Source organism: Oenanthe melanoleuca, chromosome 2, assembly GCF_029582105.1.
Source record: "Oenanthe melanoleuca isolate GR-GAL-2019-014 chromosome 2, OMel1.0, whole genome shotgun sequence".
NCBI classification, from domain to species: Eukaryota; Metazoa; Chordata; class Aves; order Passeriformes; family Muscicapidae; genus Oenanthe; species Oenanthe melanoleuca.
In genome coordinates, this window is record NC_079335.1 from 147,376,940 (window position 1) to 147,396,257 (window position 19,318).

Consider the following 19,318-nt stretch of genomic DNA (forward strand, 5'->3'; position numbering starts at 1 on the left):
GGCGTGGGGGAATGGCTGGGTCTGAGCTGTGATTGGTCGCTGCTGCCCGGCGCCGCCTGTGATTGGCTGCTGCGGCTCGGCGCGGCTGAGGGGGAGGAAGATGGCGGCGCAGCGTGGCGCTGAGCGGGCGGCGCCGGGATCGTGTGGGGCTGCGGAGCCGTGTTGAAACGGACCTTAAAGCCCGTCCTGCCGTGGGCAGGGATACCTTCCACTGCCCCAGGCTGCTCAAAGTCCAAACTGGCCGTGGACACTTCAGGGAACATCCACAGCTTCTCTGGGCATCCTGTGCCAGCACCTCCCCACCCTCACAGCCAGGAATTCCTTCACAATATCCCTTCTCTCTTTAGGTTTGTCCGGAAAATTAATCCACAAACACCAGAGGTTTGTGTCCAAAAAGGAGACAGAGGAGTCCTCTGCTTTATTCGAATAAAGGGAGAGGCCATGGGGCATTCCTCTGGGATCTCTGTAATTTTTGGAGGACGCAGCCTCCCTCTTTTAATCCCAATTTCCCGACCGCATTTCCCTCTCTCTTTACCCTCTGGCTGAGGTGCTTGAGAACCTGACACCTGAGATTCCCCTCTAATGTATAGCCCTCCCTTTTAACTTTTAATTCTTATAGAATTCATATTTTTCCCCGTTGCTTCTTTCATGTTCCAATACCCAATTTCATTTATCAGCGAACCTACAGTTTGTTTGTAAAGGCAAATATCTTTTTTCCATTCAACAATCAGTGGGATCCATCCCATTGTTTCTTTTATCTCCCAGTTCTAGCCTTATCTACCAGCAGACCCACAGCTTGTTTGTAAATACAAATGCGACATTTCTCTCAGGAATTCCTCTCCTCAGGAATGGAGTCAGGAAAGGGGCACAGAGTGTCAGCCAAAGACTGATCCAGGAGAGGTGGCTCAAGACCCCCAAAGCTTTCCAGAAACCTTTGGGAGAAGGGACTGTTCTTCCTCACTCATTTACATGAAAAAAGAGAAACCTGATTCCAGGGAGGGGAAGATTCCAGGGTGTGAAAATGTGCCCTCAGGACCCGATCAGTGCTGGAGCCGGGATTGGTGATTTCCTTCCCTCTCCCATCTGATCTCCCTCTCTCTCTCTTCCCTCTTTTTATTATTTTATTCTTTTATTTCTCTTATTACCAAAAGGACAAAAATACCAATTTCTGTGTTTAATTAAATAATCAAGCTCTGTGAGCTTTTTTTTGGGACTTCTGATCCTTGATTCTGTTTAACCACCAGCATCCTCAAACCTTGGGATCTCCTCTTTGGAGCAGGATGCAACAGGATCCCTGGATTGTTTATTCCCCTTTTCAATGTTCCTGTCCAAATATCTCCTCACAGCTTGACACCCCTGAGACACCTCTGATATGATGGAGGATATCACACCCCAATCTTTCATTTTTTGGGAATTATTTGTCTCTCAGCCCTGTGCTGTGTGCTGAATAACCTTTGTAACTCATGGATACACAAATAAAGGAAGCTCACTGTGTGCATACCACAGGGGTTAATTAAATGTAAATCTGCATATTCAGGGGCCATTAAGCTGATTTTAAAGCTTTTTTTCCCTTTTCAGATCGTTGATTTAAAGCAGTTGGGACAGACCTGACTCCTCTCCGTGGGAACTTCAGTCCCGTGTTTCACTCAGCCACTTCAGCTCCACCCCGCCAAAACCACGAGGCTTTTGGAGAAATTTAGATCTGTTTGGGACTGAGGTTGATTAAACTTCCTCCCTGGTGTGTTTTTTTGAGTTTTTCCCTCGTTGCTGGTGCGTGACCATGGGTTATTGTGCAGCCCTGAACTGCCACAACGCCACCAGCGGGATCTACAAGAACAGCTCGGTCAGTTTTTACGGATTCCCCCTACAAAACAAACCCCTCCTGAGGCAGTGGATCCAAAACATGGGCCGGGACATGGAGACCCCCTCCAGGTACCAGAGCGTGTGCTCGGAGCATTTCGAGGAGAGCTCCTTCAAGAATGACCCTCTGAAAATCGGCAAGAGGCGGCGCCTGCTGAAGGAAGCTGTTCCCAACAAATTCATCCTGGGCATGGATGGCACCTGGCTCGTGGGGACCCCCCAGGGCTTCAGCACCTCCGGCAGCAAAACCCGAAAACGGACGCGGAATTCCGAGCCCTGCGGGGTAACTGAGGGGCTGGAGAGTGGGAATAAATTCAATTCATGGGCAGGTTTGCATGTAAAGCCTTGGAAGCAGCTTGGGAAAAATATCCCTTAGAGGGTTTAATTAATAATAATATTGTTATTCACTAATAATATGCTTTCATTAGCAGGGAGGAGCTTTTCCAGCCAGTCTGACAGATCATGGCACTGCCTCAGGGTTTACTTAAAACACTGAATTATTTTATTTTTCATTGAAGGAAAGAACACATCCCCTGAGGGGGCTGGGTGTGGATGCTGACCACAGATATCTGTTTTTTATGACTAATTTCTGACCCAGTTGTTGAAGCAAATCATTATTCTGGCTGAGTCACATCACTTTAAAGCCTTTTTTCTCATTCTGGATTAACAGTAGAAGGTTCTTATGTAAAATCCTTCATTAATATGCTGCTTACACATAGCACAGACATTGCTGGGAGCAGCTGGGAGGTGCCCACGGGTTTAAACTGTTTGGATAAGAGGGTTTTCAGGGATTCACAGCTCCCCTGACCGTGGCACATTTTGCTTTTTAGAACCCTGAGATGTTTCCTCGGTGGCCACGTCTGGAGGATTGGCAGAATGAATTTCATAAGCAATTGCTGAAGGAGAAATACGGATCTGTCATCACAATGGGAAGAGGTCAGTTTTCCCTCTCCAAAGGGACACACTCTGGGTCTGGCCTGGCTCTTGTCACTCCACAAATCCCTGGATTTTTACAGAATTCATCTTTAAGTGCTTGTGAATCTTTGTGAGAGACAAGAAGCTCCACAATTTTCCTTTGAAAGGTTGAAGGACAGTTTAGAATCCCAGGGAATGCAGCTGCAAAAAAAAAAAAAGGAGCAAGGAGTGGGAAATGTTTGGATACAGGAGCTGCAGTGACACACAGGATCATTAATCCTTTACCCTCATTAATTACAGGGAAACTGTGTTCTCCTCATCCCCAGGTCCTGATGTATGTCTGAGATTGGGATTCACCAAAGAGAATTGAACTATTTTGATGCAAAAATAGTGAAATAACTTGAATGATGCCCAGAAAATGAAATCGTGTTAATTAGCTTTAAATGCCCAACTACATGTTTGCTTGAAGTCACTGATATTTTAAATCTGAATCTGTGAGCCCTCCCTGGCTCCTCAGCATTCAGGTAATTCCTTGGATTGATTCCTAGAAGAATCTGCTGAAACTGGGGGCATTGCACAAGGAACTGGGAAAAAGACAAGACTGAACCATAAAACCCAGCACCAGGCAGCTGAATTTGGGGTTAAGGCTCAAAACTGAGACCTTCCACTTTTCTACATTTAATCTTCAACCTTCTGGGTGTAATTTCTGGAATATTTTATAAAAGTTGGAGCACAAATCCTGTTCACCTGCATCCCAGTCATCCTCATAGCCACCGGGGCAGCTGCTGCTGCTCCCTCCTCATTGGGTCTTTTCCTGGAATAACAGAGATGTTCTTTAGAAAATTGGTGATGCAGGGATTTGCTGGAAAGCAATCAGGGGGAAAATATTAATAACCATCATTCCCATGTTCTTTCTGTTCCTTGTTCAGACTTGTTCCTTGTTCCCAAGACCCGTATCCCAGTAGGACAGGCAGCGCAGGTCAAGGATCCCTGGCATTTGGAGGGAAGGAAAATTCCTGCCAGCCTCAGCACAGGTGTGTGGTGGTGTGGGAATTCACTGACAGCACCTTGAAATTGCTAGGATTGGAGGGATGGGGGATTCCAGATCATCCCTGTTTGTTTTTTTTTTATAAACCCAAAACTTAAGAGGTTTTGTCCAGAAGCAGTGAATGGAGGGAATTGTCCTTTGGAGATGTGTTTGTGGGAATGTTTGGAATCTCCTCGTTCCAGGCCATGGTGGTGCCACGATCCAGGCTGCAGGAGGCACACAACTGCATGGATCATCCTCAGGAGCATCCCAAGCATCCCACTGCCAATACTTGGACCAGGGGGAACCATCGGGGAGCCACCAAAACCCGGCAGCAAACCCGGCAGCAAACCCGGCAGCAAACCCGGCAACAAACCCAGCCACAAACCCAGCCACTCTGGGAATAGGGAGCAGCAGCAGTGTGCTGGCAGGGCAGGAGGTGGATGAGTTCAGGCAGTTCCTGCTGGACCACCAGGGCGAGCCCAAGGACGCGGTGGTGCCCTGGTTCATCTGCACCGAGTGCGGGAAGAGCTTTGCGCGCCACGCGTACCTGCTGCGGCACCAGCGCGCCTGCCGGGGGCAGAGACGCCTGCCACGGCGCCCTCAGAGCACACTGCTGCACTCCCTGCCTGCCTGGGCTAGGAATGTGCTCTCAGCTCTCCAAGATCCTGCTCTGCCCAGGGTTGGGATTTGAGTGCCTTAGAGTGGAGTTGGGGGGATAAGGCAGTTTTCCAAAATTGAATCGCGTTCTGGTTCAATTTGGTGCTGGCCTCATGGGCATTGATTAGGATCTGGATCGTTGCTGTCATTCTTACCATGCTCCATCCAGCTCCTCCTTGGAGCAGGAGTTGGATAGAGCAGCATTGGCTGTACCAAAATGGGCATTAAAAAAACGTGATGCACCAAACAACACGTGCTGGAGAGCATCCAGAGTAGCACAGGGAAACACTGGAAATCTTCAGGGATGAAAAATGAAGAATTGGGAATGGGATTGTAACATGATGTTTGAAGCAACTGATTCCAGGCATTATTTCCCCACTTTAGCTGCTCTCCCATTACTGTACCTGCAGAACTAACTCTATTTTGGGTTCTATTTTTATACTGACCCCATGTTTTCCTGTGGGGTGAGATGCTGCTTTGGTTTCCAAAATTCTGGGGGGAAAAAAAGCATGGATATATTCTAAATGTGTGTACAGTGTGTCAGTGATGTTCCTCTGGGAAGTGGAAATGCAGCAGGGAGAAGGTGAGAGGAGGGGAGGTGGGGGGCTGTGGAGGCAGCACATACAGATTTTGTGTTTTCTCCCCATGTGCTGGTGGTTTTCAGCATTTTTGAATATTCCAGTTGAGTGCCAAGAAGGAAAATGTGTTGCCTCCAGTTGGAGGGGTGTCCTCAGTCACAGACTCCAGCTGGAATGAAGTCTCTGGGCTCAGCAGCCCCCGAGAAGCAGCAGAGAACACCCAGCTGGTGCTGTGCTGGAGTTCCAAGAGTTCTGTGCAGGATTGGGAAAATACACTTGGCCCCAAACCATCCTGCCCATCTCAGGTAAAGGAATAATGTCCCAAAAACCTTTTGGCACTGGATTCTCATTGTTTCCTTCTCATAAGTGAAGTCCTGGGGGTTGGCTTTGCTTTTATTCCTCACAGAATCCCAGAGTGCTTTGGTTTGGAAGGGGGTTTAGGGATCATCCTATTCCCACCCCATTCTATGTCAGGGACACCTTCCACTGTCCCAAGGTGCTCCAAGCCCTCTCCAGCCTGGCCTTGGATGTTCCAGGGATCCAGGGGCAGCCACAGCTGCTCTGGGCACCTGTGCCAGTGTACTGTGCCTTAGAGGAGTATTTTAATGATTTTATTTCCCAAAGTGACAGTTTGGAAAACACCTCTTTTGAAGGCTCAGTGACATTTGGGGAGCAGCAAGAACCTCAACAGGAACGAAAGAGGATCAACCTCTGAGAACACTAAAACACCTTTATTCTTTAACCATCATCCCTGAGGTAAAACAAAGGAAAAAAACCCACATAAAACTTATTCATTGTGTTCACTTTTCTATCAGCAAGAGCTGGTGACAGAAGAGTGTTCCTTGGTGTTCCTCCCTCCTGATGGGGCAGAGCTGCTGTGTCAGACCCAGCTTTAACTCCCCACTGCCATGGAGTGGGATCTTCAGCAGGTGCTGTCCTGGGGATCAAAGTTTCTCCCAGGAAGAACTGACATTCCCAGGGAAATATCACCTGTGTGGTAAGAGATGCTTGGAAAATTTGGGAATAAACCAAGCAAACCCTGTCTGTGCTGGCAGCAGGTGAATCCATGGCTGAGAGGAAGAAACCTCAGAGGCTGAGTGAGCTGGAAAGGGGCTCAGCCTGGAGAAAAGGAGGCTCAGGGGGAACTTCTGGCTCTGCACAACTCCCTGACAGGAGGGGACAGCTGAGGAAGGTTGGGCTCTGCTCCTAGGGAACAGGGATAGGAAAATTGGAAATAGAAATTGGAAACGGAAATCATATTTGGATTGGATATTGGACAAAACGTCTTCATTAAAAAGGCTCAGCCCTGCGGCCATGTGGCAGGGCCTGGGGGGCTTGGGGTGTCCCAGCTGGGAGACAGTGCTGGAGGGGACAGGGAGCGATGACATCCTGTGGGAAATGGCTGCTCTGGCTGCCGTGACGCTGCTCAGCCCGTTAACCCTTCCTGTGCCGCTGCCTTGCCTTCCTCCGGGGCCAGGGTCATCCCACTCCCCGTCCAGCCAAGGGGATCCCAGAACACCGAGGCACTGGAGGAGCTTTTGCCGGGATAATCCCAGGGAGACGGGACCGTGACTTTTTTCCCTGGCCTGGCATGAACCCCAGCCCTGTCACGGTTCAAACGAAAGGTTCCAGGGTCAGGATGAGCACTCAGGGTGGCTCCCAAACCCAGATTGTCCCCCCACGATGATCTGGCCAGGACGGGGGTCCTGCTGCTGTTGGCCACGTCCTCTCCCCCCACGGCTCCTGGCCCTCGGTGCCACCAAACCGGTGTTCCCCAAATCCAGCCCAGTGTCACCCCCGCTCGTGTCAGCATCGGTGCCGATGTGGATGCAGAGACAGGTGCTGGTGGCAGAGCCCATACCAGCTCCCGCGGCGGTGCCAATGCCGCTGCTGCTGCTGGAGGTGCCGGTGCCACCGAGAGTGGCAGTGCCGGTACCCGCGGCCGTGGCGGAGCCACCGCCGGTGCCAGCGGACTGTGGCAGTGCCAGTGCCGGTGGCAGAGCCGCTCCCGGTGCCGGTGTGGGTGCTGGTGGCAGTGCCGGTGGCGGTACCGGGGCCGCGCCGGTGGCGGAGCCGCTCCCGGTGCCGGTAGGCGGCAGTGCTCGGCGCTCCGCGCTGCCGCCGCTCCCCGCCCGCTGCCGCCCAGCCCGGAGGAGGCGGATGCGATTCCCCGGCTGCCCGTGGCTGCTCGGCGGGGCGGCGGGGCCCGGCCCGTGCGCAGGCACCGACAGCGGCCCCGCTCCCGGCCCCGGCCCCGGCCCCGGCCCCGGCCCGGCCCCGCTCCGCGCTCGCCGCCGCCGCCGCCCGGCCCCGAGCCCAGCCCCAGCCCCAGCCCCGGCCGCGGCCGCCGGGGCCCGGCCCAGCTCCGCGGGGCCATGGCCGAGTGGGCGCCCGCCCAGGTAAGCGCGGCCCGGGGCACCGGCACCGGCACCGGCACCGGGCACGGCCGCAGGCGGAGCCGCCCCGCCCGCCCCGCTCCCGCCGCCGCCCGGCCCGGCCCGTGCGCCCCGGCCGGGACCCTCCGGCACCCCCAGCCCGCGGGGCCCCGCCACCCCCGGGGAGCAGAGCCGCGGTGGCCCCGGTGCCCCGGGATGTGGCTGAGCACCCCTGCCCCGGGATGTCCGTGCGTCCCCGGGATGCTGACCCGGGATATCCACGTGCCCTCGGGCTGCCCCGGGATGTCCCCAGGGACGCGACCCGCGGTGGCCCCAGTGCTCCCGGGATGCCCGTGTGTTCCCTGCGTGTCCCCAGGCACCTCTGCCCCGGGATATCCCCGTGCCCCCGGGATGCCCCAGGGTGCCCCTGGATGCTCTGAGCAGGGGCTTCAGCCCAGGAATTCCCCAGGCATCTCTGTCCTGGCACGTCCCTTTATGTCCCCAAGGTCCACACTTGCCCTGGCCGCTCCCTGCCCACCCAGCCCCATCATGAGTGGGTTCCAGCCCGGGCAGACCCAGCAATGGCTTCCAAGGGATTGGGAATTGGGGTGACAGGTTGGGAGGGGGTCACCACGGTAACCTGCCTAACTCTGGCAAGTGTTCCATGGGGACAGAGATGGCCACTGACCCCACGGCCACCCAGGACTGCCACTCACTGTCCCCTCGGGCCAGTGGGCACACAGAGGTCCCCTGCACTTCTGGTGCTGCTGGTGGCCAAGAGCCCTGGAAACGGGGAACAGAGGCTCCAGGGGGTGACTGTGAGCCTCCTCCCACGGGTGGCCTCCCGGTGGCCCAGGTGCAGGAGTGGAACATGGAGGCCCCTCACCTGATGCCGCTGCAGCCGCCGCTGCTGCCGGAGCGGGCGCACGTGCGGGAGGCGCAGCTCCACTCCGCCGAGGCCTCGCTCTGGACCGTGGTGGCCACGGTGCAGGCCATGGAGAGGAAGATCGACCTCCTGGCCACCCGCCTGCTCAGCCTGGAGGGCCGCTCTGGCACGGCCGAGAAGAAGCTGCTGGACTGCGAGAAGACAGCCATGGAGTTTGGGAACCAGCTGGAGAGCAAGTGGGCCGTGCTGGGCACCCTCATCCAGGAGTACGGGCTGCTCCAGCGGCGCCTGGAGAACGTGGAGAATCTCCTGAAGAACAGGAACTTCTGGGTGCTGCGGCTGCCCCCCGGCCCCCGGGGTGAGGTCCCCAAGGTAAAGTGTCCCAGGGGGCTGCAGGACAGTGGGGGGACCCTGGGTTTCCCTGGGGAGCAGGTGCTGCTGAGCAGGGGGGTCTTGTCCCCACAGGTGCCAGTGACATTTGTTGACATCGCCGTCTACTTCTCGGCGGAGGAGTGGAAGAACCTGGAGGAGTGGCAGAAGGAGCTGTACAACAACCTGGTGAAGGAGAACTATGAGGCTTTGCTGTCCCTGGGTAAATGTCCCTTGTCCCCCTCTCCTGGCAGGATGGAGCAATGGTTGTGTCTCCTCAGTGGGTCCCCAATGTGGGTGCCCTGGTTCTCTGTCAGTGGTCAGTGGTGGCACTCACTGTGTCCTGGGACCACCCATTCCAGAGGGATGGCTCGTGCTGGGTGACAGGGTGACACACTGTGCCATGCCAGTGCTGTCACCATCCTTGACCCCCAGGACCTGAGTGTCCAGCATGGAGCTGCCATGGGATTTAGGCATGTTCTCTGCCTGGTCCTGGCAGCCTGGTGTGTCCCCAGAGTGCCCCCTGAAGCCTGGGTGACAGGGAGGGGGTGACAGGCATGGGGTGACATCATTCTGTGTCCCTGCAGATGGGGCCCTGTCCAGGAGCGAGGCACAGCCCCGCAGTGAGCGCGGGGACGGGCCCTGTGTCCCTGAGCAGCGGGAGCTGGAGCAGAGGGAGCTGCCCCCGGACGCCTGCGCGGGTGAGGCACTGCAGGAGGACCTGTCCCCACTGTCCCCACTGTCCCCACTGTCCCCACCTCCTGTTCCCCCACCCTTCTCGCCCCAGGGACACCTCTCCTCACCCCAGGGACACCTCTCCTCCTTCCCTGACAGTCCCAGCTGGCGCAGTTCTCCAGCTGTGACTGGGAACTGCCATGAGTGACCTCTGAAAATCTGTGACTGTTGTGCTGGAGATCTTGGGTATCCATCACTGGGAGATCCACGTGTCCCCTGCTGCCACCACATTGTGCCAGAGCTCATGGGCTGTGTCACGGTCACCCAGCCCCATCGACCGTGCCATTGTCACCTGTCCCCAATGAACTCTGCCACAGTCATCTATTCCCAGCGGTTGTGCCTGTCCCCAAGGGCCATCTCAGGGTCACCCATCACCAAGGGCTGCCCCACAGTCACCTGTCCCCACAGCTCCCTGGGGGTGTTGGATGTCCATAGCTGCTGTGGGATGGAGATGTCCCCTGAGGCCGGAGTCCGGGGATCACACACTGCAGGGTGTGGTGCCCGTGGGTCACAGTGTGGCTCCATCCCGGCCCCGGCCAAGTCTCTCCTTGTGAACAGAGTCGCTGATCTCCACCTCCGACATCCTGTCCCGGATCAAGCAGGAGGTGGCTTTCGTGGGGGAGCAGCAGTTCCCTGAGGAGCGGGGGATGCCTCCAGACCCCTGTGCAGGTGAGCACAGGGGCTGAGCTGGGCTGAGCCTGCACCCACCGGAGCCGTTCCCTCCGCCGCCTCCCGGAGCAGGGTGTGGCACCCTTGGCTGAGTCCCTGTCGCTGTCCCTGTCCCTCCCTGCAGGCGCGGACGCCCTGATCACAGCACACGACTTCTTGTCGTGGATCAAGCAGGAGGAAGAGCCCTGTGTCCGGGAGCCCTGGGAGCTGCCCGAGAGGGAGATGCTGCCCCCGGGCCCTGGTCCTGGTGAGCGATCCCCTCCATGGGGCTGGGGTGGGGGGAGCACCCCTCCAGGACGAGCTGTGACTTGGGGACATCCCTGACCAGTCTCTCTGTCCCCTGCAGCCAGCGAGGGGCTGCTGGTGAAGACGGAGGAGCGGTGCCCCCACGCCGAGCCCCCCGAGGAGGTGGGTTTGCCGGGCAGCTCCGGGGAGCTGCTGTTCCCCGCCCCGGGCTTCGGGACCCCCGAGGGACAGGCGGCGGTGCCAGCGGCGGTGGCTCTGCCGGCGCAGCACAGACTGGGCAAAGCTCCGGGCCCCGAGCCGGGTCCCGATACCGGGAGCGTCCCCGCGGCGCCGCCGGGCCCCGCCGAGGAGCGGCCGCACGGATGCGCCGAGTGCGGGAAGAGCTTCAGCGGCAAGAAAAGCCTGCGGATCCACCAGCGCAGCCACGCGGCCGAGCGGCCCTACCCGTGCGCAGAGTGCGGCAAGAGCTTCAATTGCCACTCGGGGCTGGTGCGGCACCAGATGATCCACCGCGGCGAGCGGCCCTACAAGTGCTCCGAGTGCGGCAAGTGCTACAGCCGCAAGGAACACCTGCAGAACCACCAGCGGCTGCACACCGGCGAGCGCCCCTTCGCCTGCGCCCAGTGCGGCAAGAGCTTCATCCGCAAGCAGAACCTGCTCAAGCACCAGCGCATCCACACCGGCGAGCGCCCGTACCAGTGCCCCGCCTGCGGCCGCAGCTTCCGCTACAAGGAATCGCTCAAGGATCACCAGCGGGTGCACAGCGCCGAGGCGGGGCCGCCGCCGCTGCCGCCGCCCGGGATCCTTCCCCCCGGGGATTAGGGGCCACCCCGCCGCGGACTGGCACCCCCCGGGACCGGGACAGCCACCGGCCACGCAGCTTCCGACCAAACCGAGGTGCCCGGCCGGGGCGGGGGGCACGCGGGGAGCCCCGGGGGGGGAGGACGAGCCCCCAGGTCCCCGCCACGGACGGACACTTCACCCCCCCCAATGTCGCCGCCGTGTCCCCCCCGCGCCACCCCCCGCCTGCCGCTCTGTCCCCTCGCACCCACCCGCTGCTTATTTTTACTGCTCCCCTCCCCGCGCCGTCCCGCTGTACAGTGCTTGGGGTGTAGTTTTGTATGGACGAAGCGATACGGAATAAAGTCGTGCTGGGCTGCAGAGCCTTCAGCACCCCCGCCGCGGGTCCCCCCCGTGCTCTGTGGCCGCATTCCCGCCCCGTCCCCGGGGTCCTGCGCCGTGGGAAGGCAGCGGCAGCAGGATGGGAAAGTGGGAATGTGGTGGTGGGACACGGGTAGTGGGAATGGCAGCGTGTGGGGGCTCAGGAGTCACCGGCTGTGGTGGCCTCGTGCCGGTGGGGCTGTGTGGAGACCTCCACTCCTGTCACTGACCCAGCCCTGGGTCCCTCCTACCTCTGATTTGGGGATGAGTTGTTTCTCACAGTTTTTGCCCCCACAGCCATGTGAATCCAGGGCCCTTCCTCAGGCACCCTGGGGTCCCCAAGCTGGGTGTCACCATCCTCCTGGGAGGCCACGACCAGAGCTGGGTGACCCTGCAAATGTCACAGCTCCTGCTGCCCCTCTGTCCCCTCCCTGGGGGCTGCACCCTCCTGTCCCACCCCACCTGGTGGGGAAGGAGCTGCCACTGAGCAGGATGTGGCAGTCAAGGGGCCCTGGATGCTGGGGGGCTGGGAGAGGGGACAGCACAGGGGACACAGAGGGTTCAGCAGTGCTGTCACCCTGATGTGGGCTGGAGATGGAGGGGGCAGACAGGGGGTGCAGTGCTGGGGTGCCCTGGGGACACAGCACAATGCTGTGGGGACACTGTACCTGCAATAGGGACCTTGGGCATTCCCTGGGGACCCTGCACACTGTCCAGGGGCCTTGCATGATACCAGGGACCCTGCACACTGCTGGGACACTGCACCTTGCCTGGGGACCCCAAAAGCTGCTGGGGACCTTGGATACTTCCTGGGAATCCTGCACACACTCTGGGAACACTGCACAATGCTTGGGGATGCTGCACACTCCCTGTTGGGGAACTTGGACACTCCCTGGGCGCCCTGCACGCTGCCCAAGGGGCCTTGCATGAAGTCAGGGACCCTCCACACTCCCTGGGGACACTGGACACTGCCAGGGACACTCCCTTGGGACACTATACACTCCTGGAACCTGTCAGGCTGCCTGGGCCCTGCACATTCCTGGGGAGCCTCTGAACTTGCTGGGGACGCACACTGCCTGGGGACCCCAAACACTCCTGAGCAGGGGACCCTCCACATTCCCCCCACCCCTCTCCAGATGCACAGAGCTGCTGGTTCCAAGCCTGGACAGCACAGGCTGTTCCTCAGCCCTGATCCCAGGGTGCTGGGCTGCCCCAAAGGAGTGAGGTGAAGCTCGTTTGTCCCATGGCCCCGTCCCCATTCAGGGCTGCAGAGCCATGGGTCAAACGACCCCACTGTCCCAGCTCCAACCCCCACACAGAGATCACACACAAAACCGTCATTTCTGGGTTTTTTTGGAGGCTTTTTTTCTTTTTTAACAGAAGTTTTATGGTTATATGCAAATTAGGTCATTAAATGATTTGCATAAAATGTTCGCACGTCAGCGACTAAGTGTTCCTAACTCCCACCCCCCGACAGGTAGTAAATCCTACTGGACTAGCGCTGTCACGCCGCGCTGTCACACGTGTCCCCCGCGGGCACGGCGGCGTCACCTCCGCGCCTCGCTGGCCCGGGGGACACGCGGGGGACACGCGGGCACCGCCCGGAGCGCTCCGAGCCGCCCGCCCTCTGTCCTCTGTCCCTCCCCGCGGGGATCCATCCGGGTGCCGCCCGCGTCACCGCGCACCGTCCCGCCGGGGCGGCCGCGGGCTCTCCGTGTCCGTGGCGGAGCGGCTCCCGCCCGTCCCTAGCTGTTGGTGAGGAAGAGGCGTCTGTGTCGGGAAGCGGAGCCGCGCGGCCGCCCGCGGCGCCGGCCCCGGCCGCGGTTCCCGAAGGGGCTCCGGCTGGGCACGGCGGTGTCTGCCCAGGCGGCGCTCCCGGCCGGCGGCTCGGGGAAGCTGGGCTCGGCTTTGGGCTGCTCGAGGAGCGGGCTGGGGTCGCGGCGGGGCTCGGGGGGCGGCGGGGCCGGGCTCTGGCGGGTGCTGGCGCGCTCCTGGCGCAGGTAGCGCAGCTCGTCGCGGATGTCCGTGAGGACGCCGAGCAGGCGGAACTGCAGCTCGCGGTCGCGCGCCCGCTCCTCGCGCTGGGTGGCCCTTTCCTCCTGCCACATGGCCAGCTCCTGGTGGTACAGCTGGTCCCACTGCTCCTCCAGGTCGAGCAGGTGATGGATGCTAGTCCTCCAGCTGTCGCGGCGGTCCTCGCGCAGCCGGGAGCAGCCCAGCCCGCGGGCGGGGCCGGCGGCGGCCGGCGCGTCTCCCGGCGGGGAGGCGGAGGAGGGCAGCGATTCCTCGGTCAGCGCGCCGTGCAGCGGGGAGCGCGCCGGGGGCTCCTCCTCCGCCGCAGCCTTCTCCCAGGTGGGCCCCATCAGTACCCTGGGCAAGGCGCCCACCTCCGGGCCCGGGCCCCCCGCCTGCTCCTCGGGATGCGCCGAGTCGAGCCCGCGGCCCAGGGCGGGCAGGTCGGACACCCCCTCGTGCCCCCAGTCCGAGTGAGCGTCCGCGGGGTTGAGGGAGTCCTCGGGCAGGGAAGTGACGGAGCCCTGGGAGCTGCAGCGGCGGATCAGCATGGCCTGGCGGGACAGTTTCATGTCCTCCTCCGCTGACATGGGGGCCTCGGGCCCCGGCTGCATCCCCGCGGCCCCCCCGTGGCCCCTCTCCACCTCCCGGCCTTCCCGTTCCTCCTCCTCCGACATGGAGGCGTAGGAGACCAGGGACTCGTTCCGCAGGGACGGGGAGATGGCCGACGCGTCTGGAGTGCGCAGCTCCGCTCCCGACTCGGCTGCGAGAGGAGAGAAGAGAAACCTGCGGTGAGCCACAGCACTGCCCTGCCCCAGGCCCTCCCTGGCACGCGGATACCCATGGATCTCCATCCTGACCCAGTGGATCTCCATCCTGACTCCATTCCCAGCAGATCCCCATCCAGATCCCACACTTCCCAGCAGATATCCATCCTGACACAGCAGATCTAGATTCCAACCCAGTGGATCTAGATTCCAACCCAGAGCATCTCCATTCTGACCCAGCAGATCTCCATCCTGACCCAGAGGATCTCCATCTTGACCCAGTGGATCTCTACCCTGACCCAGCGCATCTCCATCCTGACTCCACTCCCAGCAGATAGAACCCCACTGCCACTGGATCTTCAACCAAACCCTGCTGCTAGAGGATCTCCATCTAGATCACACACTTCCCAGCAGATTTCTATCCTGACCCGGTGGATTTCCATCCTGACCCAGTGGATTTCCATCCTGACCCAGTGGATCTCCATCCTGAATCAGAGGATTTCCATCCTGACCGAGTGGATCTCAATTCCGACCCAGAGGATCTCCATCCTGACCCCGAGGATCTCTATCTTGACCCAGTGGATCCCTACCCTGACTCCACTCCCAGCAGATCCTCATCCAGAACCCCACTGCCACTGGATCTTCAACCAAACCCTGCTGCTAGAGGATCCCCATCCAGATCCCACATTTCCCAGCAGATCTCCATCCTGACCCAGAGGATCTCTACCCTGACCCAGCAGATTTAGATTCCAATCCAGTGGATCTAGATTCCAACCCAGAGGATCTCCATCCAGACCCTGCTCCCAACAGGTCTCCATCCAAACCCCACTCCCAGTGGATGTCTATTCAAACCCCACTCCCAGTGGATCTCTATCCTGACCCAGAGGATCTCCATGCAGACCCCACTGCCAAGAAATCTCCATCCAAACCCCACTCCCAGTGGATCTCTATCCTGACCCAGCAGATGTCCATCTTGACCCAGAGGATCTCCATCCAGACCTCACTCCCAGTGGATTTCTATCCTGACCCAGTGGATCTCCATGCAGACCCCATTCCCAGTGGATCTCTAGTCAAACCCCACTCCCAGTAGATCTCCATCCTGACCCAGTGGATCTCCATGCAGACCCCGCTCCCAGTGGATCTCCATCCAAACTCCACACCCACTGGATCTCCACCCAGACCCCACTCCCAGTAGATTTCCATGCAGACCCCACTCCCAGTGGATGTCCATCCTGACCCAGTGCATCTCCATGCAGACCCCACTCCCAGTAGATCTCCATGCAGACCCCACTCCCAGTGGATCCCCATGCAGACCCCTCTCCCAGTGGATCTCCATGCAGACCCCTCTCCACCCCAGCCCGAGCCGTCCCCGCCGTACCGGCGCCCTGCCCCTCTCCTCGGCCGTACTCGCCGGCGCCGGCGGGCTCGGGGCTCTGTCCCGGCAGGCGCGGCGCGGCCGAGCCCTCCACGTCGGGCAGGGCCGAGGGCTGCCCGTTGGTGTCGATGTAGATGCTGGGGTGGCTCACGCCGGGCTGCAGGTGCATGAAGGGCTGCTTGGACGCGCCGGGGAAGAACAGATCTGTGGGACACACAGGATGTGGCCTCACTGATGGGGACACGGTGGCCCCGAGGTACAGGTGACACCCCGTGCCATCGCTCAGCCTCACCTGCCCCAGCACCATCCCGAACCCCCAGGGGCTGACACCCCCTGGTGCCAGAGAATCGTGGGCTTGGGGAATAACCTGAGCTGGGAGGGACTCACAAGGATCATTGATCCAACTCCTGGCCCTGCACAGACACCCCAACAATACCATCCTGTGCTGTCCCAACATTCCTGGAGCTCTGGCAGGGTTGGAGCTGTGCCCATTCCCTGGGGAGTCTGGACAGTGCCCAGCACCTCTGGGGGAAGAACCTTTCCCTGACTTCCAGCCTGACCCTCCCCTGGCACAGCTTCATGCCATTACACAGGATTTCTTCCTTCAGCCTAGAGCCCTGTGCTCAGCACACGACCGGTGTTTGAATCCGAGACAGCCGAGTCTGGGCCACATGGACTGAGCCTATGATGCCCCCAGTGAAACCAGGGAGGCTGCTTTGGGATCAAACAGCATCAAATTAAAGAAAAGAAGAAAGAAAAAAAAAAACCCGCTCCTGCAAAGCTTGAGGTGTTCCTACCAATCCTGTTGATCTGGTACAGTTTTCCCAGAGAAGCTGTGGCTGCCCCTGGATCCCTGGAAATGTCCAAGGTCAGATTAAAGAGGGTTTGGAGCAACCTGGGGTAGCAGAAGGTGTCCCTGCCCATGGCACAGGGTGAGCTTCAAGATCCTTTCCAACTCAAACCACTCTGGTATTTCTACCACCCATTGATCCCAGGTTATTTCCACAGAGGATTTCTAATCCCAGCACATGCAGTTCCCAACCCTGCGGCTGGTTCTTCAGTACAACAGGACCATGACTCTGGCAGATGCTGCAATCCCAACACACATCCCAGAGTCTCATTCCACAACCCACAACAACCAGCTCAGAACACCAGCACAGCCAGATGTCCCTCAGGGAGAGCAGCCAGCGCTCCAACCAGCCCCAGCCCCCAGAACCACCAGCACTGACCTGGGTCTAGGATGATCTCGGGCTCCGAGTCGTGGCTGGCCTGCAGGAAGGTGGAAGCCACCATCTTCTCCAGGGGCGTGAGGCGCGGCTTGTGGAGCGGCCCCCCGGCGCGGTTCACGGGCAGGTGCTTCTTGGAGGTGATCTTCTTCTTGACGTCCAGCCGCAGGTCGCGCCACTTGTGCTTGAGGTCGTCGATGGAGCGCTCGGTGTAGCCCAGGAAGTTGACGCGGCTTTGGATTTGGGTCCAGAGCTGCTTCCGCCGCACGGGGTGAGCCCGCAGGGCCTCGGACCCGTACAGGGCGCTGAAATGCCGGACCACATTCCAGACCAGCGTCTCGGTCTCGTCATTGGAGAAGTTTGCCTTCCTCTTCCGGCCAGACGCTGGCATCGCCTGCGAGGCTGCGGCAGAGGTGGAAGGGGCACAATTGAACCTCGGTCCCCACTCCTCTCTGTCAGCTCCTGGGGGGAACATGGGGCTGCGGGAGCCCGAGGGAGCCGCGGAGGAGGGAGCCGAAGCAAGAGCCCCGGAGGCATCCATGGCAGGGGAGGCTTGGGCCGGGGAGGATCTAAAGAGCCGCTTCGGCACAGCACGCGGCACGGGCGCACCGCATCGCCTCGCCCGGCTCGAGAGCACCTGGGGGGGGAGAAAAGGAAAGGGCAGCGGTGGCTGACGGCAGCGCGGGGGGACGGCCAGGGCCCCCCGGCTCTCTCCAGCCAGAGGCACCCGGCAGGCGCCGCGGATAGGGACAGGGACGTGGCCGTGCCGCGCGTCAGGACCGCGGTGACGGGTCCTGGTGACCTGCCCTGGGGCCACAGCGCTGCCTCACAGGGTGCCAAGGAGCACCTCAGGGCCAGGCTCAGGGTGATGGGGGCACCTCAAGGCCACGGCAAGGGGATCATGGAAATGCCAGCTATGAAGGGGAAAGTCTTGGGCAAGATGAGCACTTTGGGTTCTCAGCCAGGGCCTCGAGAACACAGCACTGAAGGACAGGTCCAGGGGTACTGGCCATGGTGAGCACCTCAAGACCTTGGCCAAGAAGCAGCCTTGGCAAGGGTCTTGGCCATGGTGAGAACATCAAGAGCCCAGCGAGCATCTCAAGCTCCCGCTGAGGACCTTGGGGTCATGGTGAAACCCATGGCCACAGTGAGAGCCCCAGGCCCATGGCCAAGGCTCACCCTTGACCAAGGCCATGACAAGTGTTGCAAGGCCATAGTGAAGAAGACCTTGGCGAAGGCCTTGGCCATGATGAACACCTGATGAGCACAGTGAGGATCTCGCACCACAGAAAAGACCTTGACTACGGTGAGCACCCCAAGCTCCCAGACAGGACCTTGCAGACAGAGCAAACACCTCAGCCAGGTGCATACCTGGAGCTCCCAATGAGCACCCTGGGGCCATGGCAAACACCTCGGCCATGGTGAACACCGTGGCCACGGTGAACACCCCAGACTCCTCGAGAGGAATGTGGGACCACGTCAAAAACCTCGGCTGTAGCAAGTGCTCCAAGACCATGATGAAACCTTTGGTCATGGTGCACACCTGGACCAGGTGTGCACACCTCAAGTTCCCATGAGAACCACAGCAAAGACCACGGCGCCCACCCCAACCTCCCACGGCGCCCTCAGCCCTCACGGAGCGCCGGGAGCGCCGCTCCAGCCCCGCGCGGAGCCCGCAGCCCCGCGGTGCCTCTGACGCCCCTTCCATGCCCCGAGCCCCCTCCTCATCCTCGGGGCCCCCCGGCAGCGCCCACCGCCGCGGGGCCCGGGGAGCGCTCCCTCCGCTTTGTTCGCGCTTCTGTGCCCGGGGACAAAGCGGCCGGGCCGGGGCCTGCCCCGCGGATCCCCCCCCATTCGGGATCCCGCTGCGGGCGGGGGCGCGGGGCAGGCACCGGCCACGGCCCCGCCGCTCCCCCCGGCCCGCCGGGCCCCCCCGGCCCCGGGGCAGCGCTTACCTGCGCCGGGACGGGCGTGCGGGGCGCGGGGGGCGCGGAGCGGGGCCCCGTTGGCGGCGGGAGGGGGGGCTCAGCTCCGGCGGCGGGTAATGGCTCCCGCCTCGGCGGAACTCGCCTTCATTTCCTCCGAGCGCCGGCGCGGGCCCTGCGCGACACCGCCGCCCGCGGGCTCCCCCTGGCGGCACCGCCGCGCACGGCGGGGGCGGGACCGGGCACCGGGGACGGCCCCGAGGGAGGGGACAGCGCACCGGGACAGCCCCGAGGGAGGGGACAGCGCACCGGGAGGGGACATTATACCGGGACAGCCCCGTGGGAGGGGACAGCGCACCGGGAGGGACAGCACACCGGGAGGGGACAGCCCCGAGGATGGGGACAGCACACCAGGAAAGCCCACCGGATCGGGACATCCCTGCGGGAGGGGACATCTCACCGGAACGGGACAGCCCACCGGAACGGGACATTCTTGCGGGATATCCCACGGTATGGGCCATCCCACCGGAA

General features: G+C 60.5%; 3 protein-coding genes across 5 annotated transcripts in view; 2 read left to right on the top strand and 1 right to left on the bottom strand.

Moving 5' to 3' along the window:
- Positions 1–71: 71 nt before the first annotated feature.
- LOC130250376 (uncharacterized) lies at positions 72–4,984 on the top strand. Of its 2 annotated transcripts, none has more exons than XM_056485982.1 (5): positions 72–381; positions 1,579–2,143; positions 2,691–2,796; positions 3,705–3,809; positions 4,006–4,984. In XM_056485982.1, exons 2-5 carry the CDS (start codon positions 1,781–1,783, stop codon positions 4,494–4,496), a joined length of 1,065 nt encoding a protein of 354 aa, XP_056341957.1. In that variant the 5' UTR covers positions 72–381; positions 1,579–1,780; the 3' UTR covers positions 4,497–4,984. The 2 variants fall into 2 exon arrangements, with proteins under 2 accessions (XP_056341957.1, XP_056341958.1); XM_056485983.1 differs by having other exon boundaries at positions 79–347.
- Positions 4,985–7,333: 2,349 nt separating this feature from the next.
- The window catches only part of LOC130248852 (uncharacterized), a 31,998-nt gene continuing 20,013 nt past the window's right edge, over positions 7,334–19,318 (top strand). The window contains exons 1-7 of the mRNA XM_056482877.1: positions 7,334–7,439; positions 8,272–8,673; positions 8,767–8,893; positions 9,258–9,371; positions 9,964–10,074; positions 10,199–10,321; positions 10,421–11,085. Coding sequence (XP_056338852.1) covers positions 7,416–7,439; positions 8,272–8,673; positions 8,767–8,893; positions 9,258–9,371; positions 9,964–10,074; positions 10,199–10,321; positions 10,421–11,085 — 1,566 coding nt within the window. The 5' untranslated portion in view covers positions 7,334–7,415. The remainder of the gene's footprint in view (positions 7,440–8,271; positions 8,674–8,766; positions 8,894–9,257; positions 9,372–9,963; positions 10,075–10,198; positions 10,322–10,420; positions 11,086–19,318) is intronic.
- Positions 12,999–18,983, bottom strand: LOC130250367 (uncharacterized). 2 transcript variants are annotated; one of them, XM_056485964.1, is made up of 4 exons: positions 18,818–18,983; positions 16,866–17,499; positions 15,640–15,840; positions 12,999–14,257 (listed from the first exon to the last, which is right to left on the bottom strand). In XM_056485964.1, the coding sequence occupies exons 2-4, from the start codon at positions 17,401–17,403 to the stop codon at positions 13,227–13,229; spliced, it is 1,770 nt and encodes a 589-aa protein (XP_056341939.1). In that variant the 5' UTR covers positions 17,404–17,499; positions 18,818–18,983; the 3' UTR covers positions 12,999–13,226. The 2 variants fall into 2 exon arrangements, with proteins under 2 accessions (XP_056341939.1, XP_056341944.1); XM_056485969.1 differs by having other exon boundaries at positions 16,866–17,264; positions 18,818–18,982.